A 22,780-nucleotide genomic window follows, 5' to 3' on the forward strand; every position below is an offset into this window, starting at 1 on the left:
TGCACACATTTGTAAATAGTTTGCAAAATTGTTTTGTCAAATTGTTACACTGTTGAATGGAAATAAACGTATTTTGCAATCTAAAAACACTTTTTCATTTTTGGTGGTGGTGTATTACAGAAGTAAAGCACTATTTAGGTGTTTGTGGCATCATTCATGGACAAAAAGAAGTGTGCAATTCACTAGAGTGCATGAAATAACATCGTTTCACAAAAAGCTCTTCTCCGTTTTTTGTTTCAAAACAGAGCATTTCGGTGAAACTAACCATTTTCTATTGTTGATTACTGAAGAACGGAAAAAGGTAGAAACAAACTTTTTTTTCTGATGAAAGATGAGAGTTCAATCTTTCATTTGGTAGTATGTGTGTTTCCATAGTCCAAACACAACATTTTCTGTGGACCTTGAAAGATCAGTCAAAATGCTTAAATCGGCTGGCACTGGCGACATCCCGTTTCTGAAAACGTCTGGCCCCGTTTCTGAAAACGTCTGGCAGTGAAAGAGTTAAGTTAACACATTAATTATAGACAAAATATTATCTTCTCACTGTTGAAAATGTCTCAATGGGTCAAGTGTTCCTTTACATCCCTTCTTTGGCTGACAATACTGTACGATACCAGCCCCCATACATCACCTCAAAGTTAACCACAACTATACCCAACGCCACGGGACAGTTTAACAACTGTAACTTCAGAACTGTTCTTCCAAAGTACTGCACTTATATACTGTAAACAGTAATTTACCAATAAAATAAATATAATGTTCTGACTTATAATCATGTCATAGAAAATCAAAAGTGTGCAAGGAACATGAAAAAAATCTGGGCATGGGTAAATTTGCGAGTGCCAAACTTTGAATGTGAGGGGGTCAACCGTTAATCAATAGCTAATAGTCAAGGTATCAGTTCAATCACACTGTAAAGAGTTAAGAAAAAAAAACTTAGAAATACTCAAACTCACACAAACATTGAAGACAGTCTGGACTTTATCTAGTGGCTGCTCAGTGGTCTAGTGGTAGAGTGTCCACCCTGACACTTGGAGGCCGTGGGTTCACTCCCTGGCCAGATCATGCCAAAGACTTTAAAAACAGGACCCATTTGCCTCCCTATTTAACACTAAGCATTAAAGTTTTGAATTGGGGGGTTAAATCATCAAATGATTCCCGGGCGCAGCCCTTGCTGCTCACCGCTCACTCAGGGGATGGGGCAAATGTGGAGTATGAATTTCACCCCACTTAGGTGGGTGTGACAATCATTGGTACTTCAATCATATATTCTTGCCACAGAACTACAATTTTTGCGAAAATTAAGTGAATAGAATTTAGATAAAATTGGTTGATAAAGTTACACTGCTTTTTAAAGTAATGTTGTCTACCAATTACAGTGCTTCCTTAATGATTCCTTGTGAAAACAAGCTTAAAAGTTTGTGACTGTCTCCTCCAGCGAGTGATGCTAAAAGATCTGTTGTAAAACCTCAGCTCAGTGTGTACAAATGTGTTAATAATTGTGCTTCTCTGAATTTGCATATCATTCATGTAAATTGGTGGAGATGATAAGAGAGGAACATGCAGGTAAGCCTTAGAACAAAAAGTGGCGTATTTTGGAGGTGTTGTGGACACTTTTAATTACCTCTCATTAATTTCAAACCTTCAGTCCAGAGTTTGAAAAATGTACACCCTAATTAATTTCCCTAACAGAACTTTACATTTGAATGTGCACAAACAAGAATACAACAAAAGTTTGTATCAGTTTCATCTACTTTCTATTTTTCTTGTTTCTTTGTTGTTGTTTTTTTAAACATATCTCACATTTTAAACACATCTATATTTAGAATGTTGTCAGCTTTCACAAGGGCAAAACAGCTTAATGGCAAATAAGTTGAACAAAAATGGTCTATATTGTCAGGGGTGACACAATTCGAACGTCTAACTAATAAAGTTGGTTTAATCAGAATGGGGACAATAAAGTGCTGTTGAAAAGACCATATTGTAGATTTACATGTTGCACCTGGCCTTGGAGTCTCAAGCGGAAGGAGACGCAGATCACAGCAAAGCCACATCACATGACTTAATGCTAGGTTTGTGTGTATGCCTGTGCATGCACAAACGTGTGTGTCTGATGTGGTTTCCCTCTGTAATTAAAGTCCTTTGGAAGTTAGTGCATCTGGTTTTGAATGGGCCTTCATGGCAGCAACACAGACACCATCTATCATCCTTAGACATCACATCTAACACACGTAATGTCCTCAAAGAAAGAGACGGGGGAAGGAAAACTCAGAGAGCAACAGGTAATGGAGCACACAGACCGATGGAGAAAATGCCACACAAAGGTACAAGACAAAGAAGTCTATGAAAGGAGAATTGAACAATATGACCCTAAAGAACAAGAACAGATCTTAACTCTTTGACTGCCAGACGTTTTCAGAAAAGGGATGCCGTGGGTGCCAGCCGATTTAAGCATTTTGACTGGTCTTTCAAGGTCCACAGAAAATTTTGTGTTTGGACTATGGAAACGCACATACTACCAAATGAAAGATTGGACTCTCATCTTTCAGAAAAAAAAGTTTGTTTCTACCTTATTCTGTTTTTCAGTAATCAACAATAGAAAATGGTTAGTTTCACCCAAATGCTCTGTTTTGAAACAAAATACGGAGAAATCAAGCTTTTTGTGAAACAATGTTATTTCATGCACTCTAGTGAATTTGACACCTTTTTTTTTCCATGAATGATGCCACAAACACCTAAACAGTGCTTTACTTCTGTAAAACACTACCACCAACAATGAAAAAGTGTTTTTTGATAGCAAAATACGTTTATTTACATTCAACAGTGTAACAATTTGACAAAACAATTTGCCAAACTATTTACAAATGTGTGCAACCGTGGTACTATTTACAATTGTGTGGATGTTTCAAATACAGTTTTTCTTTTTGTAACACTCCCCTGCGTGCAAGTGGACGCAGCAGGATTTGCACAACAGATTAGTTTCACTGCGATGGCTCCTTCGCGTGCAGACGATACACTTTCTTGCCGGCCTTTTTTTCCGGGAAATAGCAAGTATATACTGCAGTGTGTGTTTGGCCATGTTGCCATCAAGTCTACTCTCAGGATCATGATACAGTGACATTACGGTGGTGTTACGTCTGGCTTCCTCATGTCCTTCTGTTCCTATACCGGCTGGTAAGAGATGTTCTGATCCATCTTATCCGCTCCATTCATGGTGGCATCGTAGTCCATAACCAGTGTCTTCTCCGTGATCAGACTGTACCCACTCCTCCGATGAATATGCATTGGACTCGGGGCACTCTTCGTCGTCCGATTGAACGTCCGCCTGAGCTGAAGTGCTCGGTTGTGCTCCGCGTTTTCCAGCGTTAGCATCGCTAGCCGGTGAGGCTTTATGACGTGATCATAGCCGCCGCGTCAACGCTTCCAACTTCGGCGTCAACCTCGGAGTCACCATCATCATCATCGTCGTCATCAATGTGCTCTTTAGCATTGGTTGATGCTTTTCGTCTTTGAAAAAAATGCTCAAGCGTGAGCTGCTAGCAACCGGTCGCCATAATGGCTTCCTCAGCCATTGTCCCCTCAACACTTTAGCTCCGCCTCACGTCTTCTACTGACGCCTACCCAATCTTGTCCAAAGAGATTCATCGCTGCCATCTAGGGGCCCAAAATAGGCATTATACTAACTAGATCTGCTTGATACTTTCAGCACAGCTGGCCAAGGCTTTCCTCCACCCGTTTCCCCCAAAAAAAAAAAAAACAACTTGGTGAACGTCTTTTAACGTCTTTGGCGCTCCTCCGTAGGATTTTACTAAACTTTATTTAACGTTTTTGGCAGTCAGAGTTAATTAATTTGTGCCCAAAAACGTATAAATATGTTTATTTATATTAATATTTATTTCTAATATATTTTAAATGTGTTAAGTTTCCCAAAGACATATTTATACTTTCTTTTAATGTTTTTTTTTTATGCTAGAGCATACAGGAGGTTTTGATGCAGCCTCTGAACTGCAGAGAACGGGTGAAGCAATGGTAGTAATTACAAAAACAGCAGGTGGCAGCAGAGCATAAGAGCTCAACCAGGGCTGTGTTGCAAACAACCTCATTTACCCACAGTTCTAAATAGATTTGTGAATAATGATGAAACTAATTAACTAAACTAACTAAACTATATTCTAATGCAAAATGGAAACAGATTAAAAATTTACTTTTTTCCTGATGAAAGAAGAGATTTTAATCTTTCTTTTGGTAGGTTCCATGTTTTTATAGCAATAGAACACAATATTCTATGGGCCTTGCAAAATCAGTCAAAATCCAGTAAAACAGCCGGGAGTGAAGGGGCTTGCTTCGGTGAAAATGGCTGGGAGTCAATGAGTTAAGCACGATACATCATGACTTTGAAAATCTTTAAAAAAAAAAATACATTTAATTTCAGAGGCACAATAAATGTTGAAAAAAAAATCGGCATTTGTGCTTACTCAAGCCGGTGCAAAGCAAGTGAGTGTTGTGCTTGCCCACTCCTGTGCTGTGTGTGATCACATACATGTCACAAAACTGAGTCCACCGCTCATAGTTCTGCAGATACAATGAGGAAAATAAGTATTTCACCCCCTGGTGATTTTGTGAGTTTGACCCTTTACAAAGAAAGGAACGGTCTATAATTTTCATGGTAGGTTCATCTTAACAGTGAGAGACAGAATATTAAAAAAAATCCCAGGAAATCACATTATATTAATTTTAAACATTTATTTGTCTTTTATTGAGGAAAATAAGTATTTCACCCCCTAGCAAAACATGACTCAGTACTTGGTGGAGAAACCCTTGTTGGCAAGCACAGCGGTCAGACGTTTCTTGTAGTTGGTCACCAAGTTTGCGCAGATCCCAGGAGGGATTGTGGCCCACTCCTCTTTGCAGATCCTCTCCAAATCCTGAAGATTTCGAGGCTGTTGCTTGGCAACTCGAAGCTTCAGCTCCCTCCACAAGTTCTCTATAGGATTAAGGTCTGGAGACTGACTAGGCCACTCCATAACCTTAATGTGCTTCTTCTTGAGCCACTCCTTTGTTGCCTTTGCTGTATGTTTTGGGTCATTGTCATGCTGAAACACCCATCCACGACCCATTTTCAATATCCTGGCTGAGGGAAGGAGGTTCTCACCCAAGATTTCCCGGTACATGGCCCCATTCATCCTCCCCTCGATCCGGTGAAGTCGTCCTGTACCCTTAGCAGAGAAACAGCCCCAAAACATAATGTTTCCACCACCATGCTTGACGGTGGGGATGGTGTTCTTGGGGTCAAAGTCAGCTTTTTTCGCCCTCCAAACACGGCGAGTCGAGTTGATGCCAAAGAGCTCGATTTTAGTCTCATCTGACCACAGCACTTTCTCCCAAGCCTCCTCTGAATCATCCAGGTGCTCATTGGCAAACTTCAGACGGGCCTGTACATGTGCCTTCTTGAGCAGGGGGACCTTGCGGGCACTACAGGATTTCAATCCATTACGGCGTAGTGTGTTACCAATGGTCATCTTGGTGACTGTGGTCCCAGCTGCCTTGATATCATCAACAAGCTCCTGCCGTGTAGTTCTGGGTTGTTTCCTCACCTTTCTCATGATCCGGTTCACTCCACGAGGTGAGATCTTGCGTGGAGCACCAGACCGAGGGAGATTGATGGTCAATTGGTGTGTCTTCCATTTTCTAACTATCGCACCAACAGTTGACTCCTTTTCACCCAGCTGCTTGCTAATGGTCTTGTAGCCCATTCCAGCCTTGTGCAGGTCTACAATCTTGTCCCTGACGTCCTTAGACAGCTCTTTGGTCTTGCCCATTGTGGAGAGGTTGGAATCTGATGCATTGATTGATTCTGTGAACAGGTGTGTTTTTATACAGGTAACGGGAACTTAATTAGGAATACCAATTAAGTAAGAGGACTAATGTGTGTGCCTCCTGGTCACATGACCGGTCTGTGGGAGCCAGAATTCTTGCTGGTTGGTAGGGGTTGAAATACTTATTTTCCTCAATAAAAGACAAATAAATGTTAAATTAAAAAAAATTAATATAATGTGATTTCCTGGGATTTTTTTTAATATTCTGTCTCTCACTGTTAAGATGAACCTACCATGAAAATTATAGGGTCAAAACTCACAAAATCACCAGGGGGTGAAATACTTATTTTCCTCACTGTATTTAAATATCTTTCAATGAGACAATTCTGAAGAAAAGACACTTTGACACAATGAAAACTTGGCAGTGTACAGCTTATATAGCAGTGTAAAAGAAAAGCTTCCTCAAAATCACTCAAAATACAGCCAATAGCTATAAACAAAAGTGAGTACGTCCCTAAGTGAAAATGCCCAAATTGTTAATATTTTGCGTTCACCATTATTTTCCAGCACTGCCTAAACGCTCTTGGGCATGGAGTTCACCAGAGTTTCACAGGTTACCACTGGAATCCTCATTAACTGCTCCATGATGATATGATGGCATTGGCCTTATGCTCCTCCTCCTTCCGTTCGAGGATGCCCCATGGATGATCAATTGACCTTAACGTAAACCACGCCCGCATGACCTAGTAAACCAGGACGGAAGACATCATGTCTGCGTCGGCACACGTATTTTGCTGTGGACAAACAAAGCAAACCGGTGGTGCACGAAACGCTGTGGTCACGGCTTGTGTAAGAGAGATAACCGTTATCCTAATAGACTGGAAACAGGTGTCCACCAGACACTGTCCGGTTCATTCCCTTTCCTAAAACCTCAAACAACTGCGAAGAATATCTGTGCTAGATCAAACCTTGTGGAAGACCACACGACCAGTTAAAATTACCAGGAAACTACCATTGTTGTTTTTAGCCAGAGGCTAACGATAGGTCCGGGTAGCTAACCTTCCACGCGTTTGTTGACTTACTATTTACTATTAATGAAAACAAAACATTGAAACTATGAGGTAATATAAATTCATTCTTACCCTGCTTGACAGGCATAATGTCCAAAAACTACGTTTTTGCTGACAATCGGTCAAAGTGAGTAAGGCGACTCTTGTCTTTTTCCAACTTCTGCAGTAGCAGACAGCGATGTGTTTTTCCTTTGATTTTGGGCAAAATTGCATGGTGAGGGAGTGAAGATACCCTTCACTAAAAAATGTAAAGCCTTCTGCTTACTTCGAAGAGAAATATCGGTGTCCTGAAAACATCTGACCTAGAAATTACAAGGAAGATCTGACTACTTTGCCATTACTGTGAATGCACTTCTTGACTTGAATGCTCATCTTGACTGGTAAATGTCGGAGGGCGCTGTTCTTTGCATTTAGTGGGCGGAAAGGGGGGTGCCACGGTAAGGACAATTGGGTTTAGGTCTGGAGACATGCTTTGCCAGTCATTTACCCTTAGCCTCTTTAGCAAAACAGTGGTCCTAATCTTGGAAGTGTTTGGCATCATCGTCATTCTTCCCTGAGACGTAGTTTCCGGAGAGAGGGGATCGTACTCTGCTTCAGTATGTCACAGTACATGTTGCCACTCATTGTTTCCTCAAAGAACTGTAGCTCTCAGTGCAGCCCCACTACCATACTTGACTGTAGGCAAGATATGCTTGTCTTTTTATTCCTCACCTGGTTGCCGCATATGCTTGACATCATCCAAACCAAATACGTTTATCCCCTTCTCTTCAGACCGCAGGACATGGTCCCAGTAATCCATGTCCTTAGTCTGTTTTTCTTCAGCAAACTGTTTGTGGGCTTTCTTGTGCATAATCTTTAGAGGAGGCTTTCTTTAGGGACGATAGCCATGCAGACCAATTTGATGCAGTGTGCGGCATATGGTTTGAGCACTGGCAGGCTTACTCCCCGCCCCTTAACCTCTGCAGCAGAACAGAAAGTAAAAAGTGGACTTCTTCTTAAATTAAAGTGATCATCTTCCGGTCTTTGCAAACTTTCCAAGATTATTTTGAAAAAATAAAATAAAAACTTACACATCAGAAACAAGACTAAGAACACAACGCTCAATGGCTGCCTTTGAGTTGGATTTAGAAAAACATATTTGGTCTGAGGTCTATTCAAATGATTATCCCAATATCGCATTCAGTGCATTTTAGTCGACCATTATTTCTCTATACAAAATAAACATTGTCCATTAATAAAAGGCACAAGAAAATATAAAGGTATAAATAAGGCATGGATGACGAAGGGGATAGAGAATGCATGTAAAAAGAAAAGCATTTTATACAAAAGATTTATTAAATTGAAAACTATGCCTAAAATGAGACAAAATATCCCAAAAAACAAACTACCACACAATGTGGGGCTGGATTCCACGACCCTGAGATTAAGATTCTAATGCACTACCGACTGAGCTAACCAGACTTCTACTGGTTCATTACTGTTTTTAAATATGTGAACAAAGCTCTAAGAAGCAGTAAAATTGAACATTTGACTACCACCATGGACAACACAATGGCATGTTTAACCATTGAAGGACATATTAAAATGCAAGAAAATATAAAGGTCTAAATAAGGCATGGATGACGAAGGGGATAGAGAATGCATTTAAAAAGAAAAAAAATTTGTACAAAAGATTCATTAAATTGAGAACTATTACAAAGACTAGACAAAATATTCCACAAATTGAACTATTGCGCAATGTAAGGCGCGAACCGACGACCCTGAGATTAAGAGTCTAACGTTCTACCCACTGAGATAACCAGGCTTCAAATGATTCAGTACTGTTTTTAAATATGTAGACAAAGCTCTAAGAAGCAGTACAATTGAACATTTGACTTCCACCATCCATCCATCCATTTTCTTGACCGCTTTTCCTCACAAGGGTCGCGGGGGGGCTGGAGCCTATCCCAGCTGGCTTCGGGCAGTAGGCAGGGTACACCCTGAACTGGTTGCCAGCCAATCACAGGGCACACAGAGACAAACAACCATACTCACAATCACACCTATGGACAATTTGGAGTGTTCAATTAACCTGCCATGCATGTCTTTGGAATGTGGGAAGAAACCGGAGTACCCGGTGAAAACCCACGCAAGCACGGGGAGAACATGCAAACGCCACCCAGGAAGGCCGAAGCCCGGACTCGATCTCACGTCCTCAGCACTGGGAGGCGGACGTGCTAACCAGTCACCCACCGTGCTGCCTTGACTTCCACCATTGACAACATAATGGAAAGTTGAACCATTGAAGTACATATTAAAAATGCAAGAAAATATAAAGGTCTAAATAAGGCATGGATGACGAAGGGGATAGAGAATACATTTAAAAAGAAAAACATTTCATACAAAAGATTTATTAAATTGAGAACTTTTACAAAGACAAGACAAAATATCCCACAAAAAAAAACTGCCCAATGTGGGGTTTGAACCGACAACCCGGAAATTAAGAGCCTAATGCTGTGCCGACTGAGCTAATTGGGCTTCTACGGCTTCAGTGCTGTTTTTAAATATGTAGACAAAGCTATGATGAAGACTAGACAAAACATCCCACAAAAAACTATTACCCAATGTGGGGCTTGAACATACGACTCTAAGAATAAGAGTCTAATGCTCTATTGACTGAGCTAAACAGGCTTTTGCTGATTGAGTACTGTTTTTAAATATGTAGACAAAGCTCTAAGAAGCAGTAAAATTGTACATTTGACTACCACCATTGACAACATAATGGAACGTTTAACACTTGAAGTACATATTAAAAATGCAACAAAATATAAAAGTCTAATAAATAAGGCATGGATGACGAAGGTGATAGAGAATGCATGTAAAAAGAAAAACATTTTATACAAAATATTTATTAAATTGAGAACTATGACAAAGACTAGACAAAATATCCCACATAACAAACTGCCACCCAATGTGGGTCTCAAACCTACAAGTCAGAGATTAGGAGTCTCATGCTCTACCAACTGAGCTAACCAGACTCCTACCGTTTCAGTACTGTTTTTAAATATGTAGACAGAGCTCTAAGAAGCAGTAAAATTTAACATTTGACTACCACCACTGACAACATAATGGAATGCTTAACCATTGAAATACATATTAAAAATGCACCAAATGTCATTATAAATTATATGTATAGGACACCAGGATCATGTATTTACATATTTAATGAAAAACTAATGGACATTCTCAGATACACAAATGATTTAAAAAAAAAACTGACTATGATGGTCGTTGATAAGCTATATATCGATGCCAACTATTCCGGAACCCCATGATTATTAGATATATACATATACTGTATATGTGGTTATAAAACCTAAAATATGAATACTTATTATGTATAGGCTATATTACGAATATAATATTATTATATTATAATATAATACATAACTATATCTAAAATATATTTAAACAAAAAATCTCGCTTAGGTTACTATTTACTGGTGTTACGTTATATGTTTAATCCCCTGCCAATTTCCTTCTCATCCACCTCCCTCCCCGTTTTTTCAATGTTATATTCACTTACACGTCACCTCTTATTTCACACAAATCACATAAACCACCTAACCACTTTGATTCTATCCTATAACATGCCAATATTAACAAGTAGCCTATACAGATATATACACAGGACTGAGTTTATATTGTTTGTATGCATAAATTAGTTCTGGTCTCCTGGAATGTTTGTGGCGCTCGCTCGCAGGCAAAAAGAATACAAATTTTAGACCATCTCTTAAAATTAAAAGCAGATATTTGTCTCCTACAAGAAACCCACCTACAAAAATATGAAGAAAAATTACTTATTGACAAGAATTTTAGTCTTATAACAGTAGACAAAGAGGAGTCTGTATACTGTACTCATACATAAGAATTTATTCTTTACTCTAAATAATACAGTAACAGACCCAGAGGGCCGATACACATATGTTTATATCATATGCATTCTTGCTCCAAAAATACAAAATAAAAACGGACATTTTTTACATTATCTGCAAGTTAAAAGTATGATAAAGAAACAAATTCCAACACTTCGGGGTACGCTCCAACCGCCTGTTTTAGCTAAAGATATTACAAAGCTTTCTCCGACAACAAAAAAACTCTCAAAAATATATAAGTTACTTTTTTATACTGATAAAATGTATTTACCCATCTTGAAATGGGAGACAGACTTGTCTATAGCTCCGGAATTTGACTTTTGGATTCAAGTTTGTGAAAATGTATTTAAACTGACAAAACACACGCATTTACAACTTATCCAATATAAAATTATTCATAGAACATATATTACACAATATATGAAGAAAATGGGACTCTCAGACTCTGATATTTGTCTCCAGTGTTTACAAAACACTGAAGACACTTATTTTCATGCTTTATGGTTATGCACTCCGGTTATGTATTTCTGGATTAAAGTATTAGAAAAACTTTCCGCTATATTGGACTGTAGGATACCTTTACCTCCAAACTTGTGTTTGCTAGGTGACCTAACAATAACTAACTTACCATGTAAACAATTTCAATCTACACTTGTAGGCCTTACTATCGCTAAAAAAACAATTCTTAATAACTGGAAAAATAAACAAACTCTGAATATTGACCAATGATCTAACCTCCACATAAATCACATTTTAATAGAAAAAGTATGTGCCTCGAATAAAAACCCAATATCCAAATTCATACAAACATGGTCTACGTATATAGAACCTTATAATCTAAATCTGGTTACCTAATTCTGCCTGTTAGCGAGAGCCACCACATCACGATAATTTATATTGCTGTTTCTATATTTGGCAATTTGTAACTAATGGTTGTGTTTTTATAGCCAGGAACCCAGTTGCTGCCAGCATGATCGAGCAGACCACATCAAATTACACCTCAAGATTCACTTCCAATGGTCACTAAAATTAATATTTGGAATTACTGCATGCCAGTGGGCTAACTTTATAGTTGCTGTCCTCCCTGGCTGAGCGTGGGCGGCTCTGCCCCTCTGTTGGCTGCTGGGTGGCAGCTGCGTCTTGGCCGTTCCCTGGGTTTCTTGGGGGGTGCTGCATTGCGGTGCTCTCCCTGGTGTCCGGGGCGGAGTCGCCCCGGCACGATCTGTCGCTCCATGCCCGGGGATGTGGTTCGGGCCAGGTGGGCCTCCGGGGTACCCCGTACCGTGGTTCCCTCTTCCCTCCCCCTTACCGCATCTCACTCCTCGCCACTTCCCTCCCGTCCTCCGCCTCCCTGCCCCTTCTCCCTCGTCACCCTTTCTCATCCTCGCCCCTCTCTCCGCCGCCCCTTGCCCTTCTTGTTGTCCCCTCGCCCCGTCCCGTCCCCCTTCCTTTCCGCCTCCCCCTTCCCTGGGCCGGGGGCTCCATCCATGGCCCGGATCTCGGGGGCCCGGGTCTCGGGGCTCCGGGCGGGCGGGTGTAATGTGTTGTGCCTGCCCCGCTCCAGTGAGCCTCCTGGCACCTCGGGCGGGCCCCAGTATCCGTCTCGGGCCTGTGTGAACAGTGGGACGGATGGCAGGCGGCACGCTAAGCCGTTTGATGGAGGCGACGGACAGCGTATACATATACTGGGGGGGGAAGAAAAAAGGCACACTGTAAAAAAAAAAAGCATGCTGTAAAAAATTTGTGAAACAGCGAGGTGCGAAAGATGAACCCGCGAGAAATGTGGGAACACTGTACTTGCTATAAAATTACCCCACCGGCATGCAGTAATTCCAAATATTAACCCTTAGTGGCGGCTGCGTCTTGGCCGTTCCCTGGGTCTCTTGGGGGGTGCTGCGTGCGGTGCTCTCCCTGGTGTCCGGGGCGGCGCCTGTGGGCCTCCGGGGTGCCCCGTCGTTCCCTCTCCCCTCCCCCTTCCTCCCCCTTGCTGCCTCTCCCTCCTCGCCTCTCCCCGCCTGTCCTCCGCCTCCCTGTCCCTTCTCCCTCGCCACCCTTCCTCCTCCTCCTCCCCCTTCTCTCTGCTGCTCTCTGCTGCCCTGCCGCCGCCCCTCGCCCTTCTTGTCGTCTCCTTCCCCCGTCCCGTCCCGTCCCCCTCCCTTGTCTGCCTTCCTCTCCCTCCCCTGGGCCGGGAACTCCATCCATGGCCCGGGTCTCGGGGCTCCGGGAGCCGGGTGGGCGAGTGGGGGTGTTGTGCCTGCCCCGCTCCGGTGAGCCTCCTGGCACCTCGGGCGTGCCCCGATGGGTAGTAGGTGATGTCTGGCCGGTGCTGGATTTCACTTTCCTTTCTTTTCTTTGATCCTTCCTCGGGTCTCCTGACAACCTCACGACTCTAGCTGGATTCTGAAGTATTCGGTTTAGGTGGACGGTGTGGGATTTTTAATAGGTTTTCGGTGAATTAATGAGTAGACACTCACACGCATGCACACATGCACACACACTCACGCACATACTCACGCACATACAAAATCCCCCCAAAAATTTTAACAAAAAGAGAGAGCAATGATGATGACATGTCGAATCGGTAAAATTATCGAATGAACAATACTGAGATCTCTCCAAAAAATAAAATAAATCAATATTCGGCAGCCCCGGTATATACTTACGTTAATACCATGCTGGTGTGGCAAAATTTTCTTGTAGCGAACGCTTACTAAAACTGCATGTCAAAGTATTGAGTAGGCTTACACCTGTAATTGTAGCATAAACTGCATAAAAAATGTCTTTCATTTTAATAAATGCTTGATTTGACTTTATCTTAATATCCTATAATGTATAATAGATCTGATGTTTATCGTTATATAAAGATGAATTCATTCTTAGGTTTGTTGAAAATACGTTAGAAAAGGACCTTGAAAAAAAATTGTTACATATTAAATTGCAATGACAATATTGAGGAAACAAATTACATTTACATTTTCCAAAACTGTTCAAACCTAGTGGAATGTAGTAGTAAATCATAAATCCACTCGAAACTTTTATGTGAGCGTGTACAGCACACACACAAACGCACGCACACAACCTTTTCATCATAGAAAGCAGAAGCAGTATTTGAGACTCATAAACAATTTCCTGCAGCTTGAGTGTGGCCTGGAAACCTGCCTTTCACTCCCTACAACCCCCTCTCCTACCCAAGTAGAACTCTCTGTGACTCCCTGCCATCTCCTCCCCCTCTCCCAGAACACTGATCCCTCTTCCTCTACCCCTGTCACACCCTGCCATCCCCCTTTTCGCTGGTAAAACCACCATGTTCTCTTTGGACGGGTGCCCTTCGAGCATAGCAATACCTCACCCTCTCTCCAGTGCTTTATTTATAAATGAGGAAAACTCTAAACAGCAGTGGAGTGAGGCTAGGGGTGATATGGTGGGTCAAAGAATCCATCAAAACCACACTGCCTGGAGCACATTAGACAAGGCCTTGGCACTGTATCTCATTGCTGTCATGTACTAAATACTGTGTGGCACTGGCTTTGTATTCAACACATTCAATCTTTTTTCTGCATAGACATATCAACATGAGCCACTCTAAATAAGTATCCATGAAATGCACACAATGACTTCATGACTTAATTAAAAAATATATATCTTAATGAGGTTAGCATTCATACAGTACACATTAATGGGCTCCAATATTAGGCACACCATCTCTATCTAATGAGCTTCTATACAATGAGCTACAATACCGCCTTTACCAAAATATTCATGCTCAGTTTAGATTGACAGAATAAGGCAAGTACTAATTAATATTGCAATTGTAGCTTACAGTGGTGCAGAACATCATTGCACAATTATGATTGGTCTGGAATGACATCATTCAGGTACATGGGAAGCGGACATATTTGAAACAAACCATTAAAAGTTGCAGTCTAACTGTGTGCATGGGTGGTTTAACTGGTGTTTACTGTCTTTTGGTACTTACGCAGATGAGCGCGGGCAGAAAGGGGTGTTGTGGGAGCTCTACCCATTCATTTTAAATTCTGCACAGTAGAGGAGCACACACAGTATTTGACATTGTGGAAGCAGAAGTAGACTTGCTGGAGTCTATGCAGAAGATTGAAGCGTGCAAAAAACGTTTATAAGGACCTGCCAGAAGACCTCCACACGATAATTTGTGACCCACCCCCCGACACACACACACCCTGTGTGTTTTTAAAAATATAATAATGATGATGATAATAACAATGAATTGATTTCCACAAGGAATCCGATGGTTCAATGCATGCTGTTGTCATATTTGTGAATGAAATAAGATGACTTCCACCACACATATCAGCGGAGCGCAGACTCTGCCTGCATCTGCTGCGACCCACTAAATTTGTGGTACACCATCTGCACCACAACTTATTCGTGTTAATTTTTCACCGGACTAAACTAGACTAGAACCCTCATTAATAAACAATAACTGAGACTAAATCAATATCTATTTTCGTCGACTAATGAAGACGAGGGGAAACTGTACTACACTTGATAAAACTGGACTAAAATCTATGGACATTTTAGTTCATGAACAAAAACAAGACGAATATTATGATATTGTCTATCATGTCTGTAACACTGTCATGTGACACACGGTGGCACACCCCCTTTTAAATCTGCAGCTAGAAAGTGCACCATGCACAAACACATGGAACAGACAGGAGGTAGCTACACGGTGAAGGTAAAAAAAAAGAAAGAAATTACAATTATAATTTAACATTAATCCAATAATATTAATGCGACCACTAACTAATGCTGGCTAACCTACTAGCTCATAGCATGGAACCATAGTAGCACTGTAATTGTGTGAAGTTGGTTTTCACCAAAAAGATGAGAGAAAATTTTGTGCAGACAAAAATAAATAAATTATATATATATATATATATATATATATATATATATATATATATATATATATATATATATATATATATAAATAATATACTGTATATAATATATATATATATATATATAAATGGGTAAAATGATTGTCCTGACTAAAATGCTAGATTTATAGTCAACTAAAAATTTACAAAATAAAAGCGGGATGAGGTTGACTAACTGTGATAAAACCTAACAAGCGCGACTGAAATTGGACTAAAACTGAGACTAAATAAAAAAATGATTTGAGTTACGGATGGAATTATTTTTCGGCTCAGCAAAAAAAAAAAGATAAATAGTACTTTGTCTTCATTTATTTTATAAAACACTTTTGCCCATTAAAAGAGAAAAACATTTAACTCAAAATGTCAAATTTAGCTGTTTAGATCATAGGAACACAACTTTAAGCCATTAATATCTTGTTATTTTACACATGAACCATGTAAAAATAAGAATGATTCAGCCTCATATTGCACTTAAAGTTCTGTTCCTAAATCCTAAACGGCTGTATTAACATTTTTAATATATTTTTTTAATGGGAAAAAGCATTTTACAAAATAAATGAAGACACTAAATCCTAAACGGCTATATTAGACGTTTTGATTTTTTTTTTTTATTTAATGGAAAAAGCATTTTACAAAATAAATGAAGACAAAGTACTATTTATCTTCTTTTTTTTTTGCTGATCCGAAAAATAATTTGATCCGTAACTCAAATCTGTGATCCGAGCCGAACCGTAACTGTTGTGATTTGTTGCACTATTACTGCCCGGCAAACTTTGTTGGAGTCACTAGCAGAAGTGTCCTATCTTCCTGATTACTGCTGCCGGTTCCTAAGACGCTCCAAGGCGCCAACTCATCCCCACATTATCTAACGCTCTCCGTCGAGTTTGCTTATCCAGTCACTTAGCCTATACAGAACTAATGAAATACTTTTGAGTATTTTCTTAACCTGTCATCACTCCTTGTCTCAAGCTCATTCATTGCCTTCGCATCCTGCAACCTGCTTGTCTCCTGCTGTCAAACTTGACTCACACCCTGTGAATCTGTTCCTCTCCAGCTACCCAAAAACCCAGACTCAGCTCATGGGTCCCTTTTGCTCACCAGCAATCATCTACCTCAGATCAAGCAATTGTACAATAAACCTGCATCTGGGACCTGCCAACTTCCGCAGCCCTGATAATAGGTGCGAATGCTTGTTTGTCATGCAGTATGTGCCCTGCGATTGGCTGGTAAACCAGTCCAGTCTGCTGGGATAGGTTTCAACTTACTGCAAAACTGAACAGGATAAGCAGTAGGAAAAAAAACTGACTGAATGAATGAATGAATGAATGAATGAATGAATGAATGTACATTCATGGGAAAACTAGCACACCGTTGAGGGAGAAAGAAATGTGATGGAAGGAGAGGTGAACATGCTCAGAGGGAAAGAAAGAGAAGGACAAGTTGGGTCTGAGGATGAGGGTCGGACCCCTTCAATTGTGTGTGCCAGTGTGTGTGTGTGTGTCCTCGGCATACTCTCACAGCTCAATAATGATAAATAAGTCAACCTTCCTTGTGCTTTCTTCAACCTGTCTCTCTGCTCCTGCCACCCCTCCTCATCTACCTCACCCCGTCCCAGTGGTAATGAAGCAACAGTAGAAACAAGCTGACAACGGTGCCGACCAGAGTTTCATCTATATTCATTCTGCTGTGGTGGACCACCCCAGTAAGACGCCTTTTACCTTTGAGACACAGAACAATATCAGTGCCTCTTCCTCACTCCTCACAGTCGACAAGTATGCATCGAAAAAAAATAATAGTCATTTGAATGCATCGTCAACCATCTTTATTGATGTCTATCTGTCCATTTGTCCATCCATTATCCATCCATCTACTGCAGTGGTGTCCAAACTATGGTCCGGGGGCAATTTGTGGCTTGTTATCCCCAAAAAAATCAGCTACTAATAATTTGTTATAGATAGATAGATAGATAGATAGATAGATAGATAGATAGATAGATAGATAGATAGATAGATAGATAGATAGTAAAGTTTTTCCAAATATGAAAATATGCAAATGAACTTAAAAATGGTCATCTTATGACAGATTGCTCCTCTTTAAACTTAATAGTGTTTATAGTGTTAATAGTGTCCCTGATACAAATAAATCAAATCAAATATTTTGGTTCTGAGTGTAAAAATGGGATTTGGCTGCTCGGGATGATATTTTCTGGTGGGTTACAGGGTCTCGAATACACCAAAACCTTAAAAAAAAAAAAATAATAATGATAATTAAAAATAAATAATGTATTCGCCTTATAGAAAGCTGTTCAGGTAGCAGTTTTCCGAAAAAAATGATTTTGATGTGCTTGATAAATTAAAGTTTAAAAAAAAGAAAATAAATCTAAAGTTGCTCTTGCATCCTTTGATTTTTCTGTATGTAGCCCTTGGAGGAAAAAGTTTGGACACCTTTGATCTACTGTATCTCAAATGCAGTCACCGATGCCACCCAAACAGTACTGTTTTCGATGTATATAGCATACTACAATATTTTTGTGGTCTAGGTCATTTTTGTTTTGTTGCATCAACAAGACTCAATTTAGCTGGATTAATTTTAATGTCAAAGATAGTGTACAATCAAATAATATAATAAAGTGAGCTAGAGAGCAAAAAAGGAAAGTAAACGGAGGCCAAAAATGAAATAAATCTAAATAATTTTTGTCGATGCCATCTATTGTGTATGTGTCTAAGAGCCTTATTGCTCCTGAGGTCAGGCCACTAAGCAATACAGTCTGAGTTTGATGCAGGTAAGTGCGTGTGTGTTTGCGTGCCTGCGTGCATGCATGCGTGCGTGTGTACGTGTGTGCGTGTGACTGCTCTGTATGCCCTTGACTTGCAGCTGGCAAACAACGCTCTAGGCCCCTACAGCTGCCTCATCATTACTGTTCATAGGGATCCCCTGCCCCCATGCACGCATACACAGACACACACACAGACACTGAGACTTAGTCACAGCTACACAGAGACAAAAACAGACACACTGAGACGTACACAGAGACACTCACCCCTTCCCGCAGGCTCCTCATTAAGCCAGTGTAGGCGGCAGCGGGAACGAACCACAGGCCCTCTGGGGAGCCTCTCTTCTCCTGGTAAAGAGTCATAGGAAGACATGGAGCATTGGTGAAAAGAGTGTGGGGAGGGGGTGATTGGTGGTGAAGTTGCCGGGGCATTTAAGGAGCAGAGTGGAAGTGAGAGGAAGGCAACACGATGATGGGGTGGAAATGTAAGTGCAGACAAGTAAAAAAAATAAAAAATATGGCAAGACAGGGTCAAGTCAGGAAAGGGAAAAAGATGACATCTTGATTACTTGTGCCTGAGTACATAAAACTGCTCCAATAATACCCATAGGAATAACTGGGAAAAAAAAACTATAATGCTCTGTTATATTAAGGATCTGATACATAAAAGTTTAATCATGTTTTATTCAATGTGCCTCGTTTGACACTATGAGATAAACAATCACTTAATTGATTATTGAAACGTGTTGAATTCAGACATTTATGTCATCTTGAAGAAATATGGACACAAATGGAGCGCAGTACTAGGCTGCAACTAGCAGTTGTAAATGCATACACTGCAGTGGCATTTTTGGAGGGCACAGGTAAACTGTGAATTTTCATTGCCCCTCACTTTCTCTGTTCTTGCCTAAAAGACATTTCTATGCTGTGTGTGATTGCTCTTTATCAATTCATAATCATATGACATAGATTCACTATGAAAATTACCCTCAATGTGTTTTGTAATTGTTTGATGAAGTTGAATCCCACATCATACAGAACATAATTGCATACAAGATAGACCGTACACTCGGGCTGGACGATAATGGGGAAAAAAATCATCACAGTTATTTTGACTAAGATTGAAATCACGATTAATAAAACAATTATTCATTTTTTTAACATAACCTTGTAAATATCATATGGAATTCAAGTCTCTCATTCTTCATTTTCAAACTTAAGCATTACATTACCCTCTTATCATATTCATTTTATCTTATGTTATTTTCACAAGTCTGGGGGCTTAGAGAGCTAACCTGACCTCAGGGATTGTATTTTGTCACGTGGAAATGTGTGTTGGTATGACCACAACAAAAAAGTCCTTGGATATTTGTATCCTTGAATTTTGAGGAACAGAAATTTCTGTGAATTCAGCTTTAAATATGATTGAAAATGACAGTGAGAAATTGAATTAGTAAAGAGTAAAACAAAAATACTCCAATTGCACAGCAAATACTGTACTGAGTGTTCCTGCACGTTTTGGCCTCTTAGTGGAAGTGTTTCGCCATACATCTATGGTGTATACACTTTCAATAAGAACAGAGAAGTTGTGATAGAATTTTATTGAAATAACTTGTTTTTCTCAAATCGGGAAGAATTTGTGCCTTTGAGTAGGCAATGTGTGTGAATGTGTTTCCACAACGTCTGTGTGTGAATATTTTGTTTTTTTTTCCTCTTTTTTTTCCATCCAGACACACATCCACAAACAAACGTGGTTTCCAGGGAGGAAGCAAACCCGCACCGCCTGCACCGAGGGTAAGCGATAGCACCACCTGACCATCCAGAGCCCTGAACATTTGTTATTTGAAGGACTATTACTCCCGAAGTCAATGCTTAGGGACGGCAGAATCACATCGAATCGCAAATCACGAAAATGATAAATGTGGCTATAAGAAAATAAAAAGAGCAGCTTAACTTACCTTGAGCAGATCAGCATGATCACTTTTTCTGAGATTGCACATATGGGAGAGCCTAGAGAGGTGCAGCCTATGTATACCACACGCAGGATAGACTAGATTTCCACATATGCGTCGAAACGTAAACTTTCCAGTCCAAAAAATAACAATAAATTACAAATTCGTATATATATTTTTCATTAACTAAAAAAATAAAAACACACAAAAATGCATAGTTTTATTTAAGGTTTAAAAATTATGTTATAGCGTATATAATTTTTTTTGTGCTCATGTACAAAGTACAAACAAGGTGCGTATGGGACGTCATATCAACGTCCATATTAAAGCCATGGTTAGACGTCATATGTCAACCTATTTTGGTGGTCATATGGACATAGAAATACGGTCTACGACCGGCTGACACGATACGGGCATGATCTGGATGGAGGTCCAATGGACGTTGGGTGTTTAGTGGGTAGGGAACTTGTGAACATACCGCGGTGTTCTGCACATTTATCATTTTTCTTCTATTATCACGTTTTAAAGAATGAGAGAAGCCAAAAGTTTCGATTAATCGTCCAGCCCTACTGTACACTCCCAGTCCAATGGTTATTCTAAAGGGATGTAACAGTTTATGTTAGGCGGCAGTAATGCACCTAAATCAGTTTGTCAACTGTCAGTAAACAAAAACCACGAAGATAAAATTTCATGGCGTTCAATGAAAACAAATGGACACTGTAGGTTTTTTTTCACACATGATAAATGGTCTTCGGCATGCATGTTTGTTTACATGTCATAAACATTCACTCTCACTGCTTCTTGCCTCTTCTGTCTGTAAAATAGTTGGCAATAGTTGGTTGTAGTCGGCACTCACAAGTGTGCGCACGCACACACACACACACACACACACGCTAGGAGTGGAGCGGCTTTTGACAAACGGTTTGGTTCCACTGTTCCAGTTTGGATCAGATGTCTTACTCAACTCATTTTTTAGTGAGGCGCAACAGTGTTCAGTAGCCATAAACATAGTTTTTTTTCTTTGGGTTGAATGGATGGTTATCCGCTATCGGTATCACCAGGAACTTAGGCAGGCACCAGACACCTGTTTTCAGCCAGACCAGCGTTTTGAGTCACTCAAGATCCCTTGTGCAGCCACATTGACGGAGTTTACAGCTCGTGCGTCATATAAGGTTTACTCAATAACCAGCTTTTATTTAGTAGAATATTGATTAGGTCACTAGTACTGTAAAAATAAAAAAAAGACTGTTCAACATACAAGTATTTGTCAAAAAGTCACCATGATGCACTAAGTTCTTTGCATACACCAATGTATGTTTAATCAAGTGAAGCAACAAAGTTAAAATTGCACATTACTTATAAATATACTGTAACTTGTTCCAACAAAAGAGTATGAGTTCTGGCCACTCAGGTAGCTGTTCCACCGGCAATTAGCGGCAGATAGCAGATTGATATGTTCTTCTGCCAAATCGCCACCACCTTTGTCCGGATTAAGGTTCCTCAGTAGCCTTTTTTAATTTATAGGATGGTAGATGGTTAATAACAAATATTGATTTACTCCACCACTCCATCTGTATATCGTCACACTCTTAAAATAATTGCCTGTGTCATTTTTAATTTTTTTTTGCAAAAATAATTGTTATGCCTAAATCATCTGAAGATGCAAATGATTAAATTTTTTGGTGTTTCCTGAAAAATCTGAAAAAATGACTTGTTTGATTATTTTAAGAAGGCGTTGATATAACAAGCGTAACTTTCAGGCATAATATGTGTGGCCTATTAATAAAGCTTTGCGGCTACAAGATTTAAATGTATGCTTCTTTTAAATTTAGCACATTAAGTCAAATTCACAGATTAAAATTCTACCTATTGTTAGTTATTCACCTTTGAACATATGTACATACGTTAACAATTGAAAACATGTATTGATGTGTTGAAAGGTATTATGCACTTAAATTACAATAACATAATGGCTGAAAGATTGTTTTACAGTGTGGAAAACAACCTTTGTTGAGCGCAGGTACCTGTTTTACATTAGAGAATCTCAAACAAAAATACATAAAAAAAATAAAAGTAGGAAAAAATATAAAAGTAGGAATATTGAAACAGTGATCTTGTCCAATGCAGTCCCAATATGTATTTAGTGTGAAATCTGAGCATGTTTATGAAGAAGATACTTCTGATGACTAAAATATATTTAAAGGGATTACATCACGGTATCTTAAGCCTTTCCACAGTTAACTACAGGCATATAATGATTAAATCTGACCTTTGACACCATGGTGATGTAATATTTTATGAAATATTACGTGTTTTGCTGGTTGTTTTCTAATGCA

The 22,780-nt window shown here is 39.8% G+C and overlaps 1 protein-coding gene across 13 annotated transcripts in view; it reads right to left on the bottom strand.

Annotated features, from left to right (window-relative positions):
* The window catches only part of LOC144057691 (serine/threonine-protein kinase ULK4-like), a 119,010-nt gene that overhangs the window by 74,685 nt on the left and 21,545 nt on the right, over positions 1 to 22,780 (bottom strand). For all 13 annotated transcript variants that reach the window (XM_077575527.1, XM_077575536.1, XM_077575538.1 and 10 more), the window contains one exon: positions 18,760 to 18,840. In XM_077575527.1, coding sequence (XP_077431653.1) covers positions 18,760 to 18,840 — 81 coding nt within the window. The remainder of the gene's footprint in view (positions 1 to 18,759; positions 18,841 to 22,780) is intronic.

This window comes from Vanacampus margaritifer, chromosome 9 (genome assembly GCF_051991255.1).
Source record: "Vanacampus margaritifer isolate UIUO_Vmar chromosome 9, RoL_Vmar_1.0, whole genome shotgun sequence".
NCBI lineage: Eukaryota > Metazoa > Chordata > Actinopteri > Syngnathiformes > Syngnathidae > Vanacampus > Vanacampus margaritifer.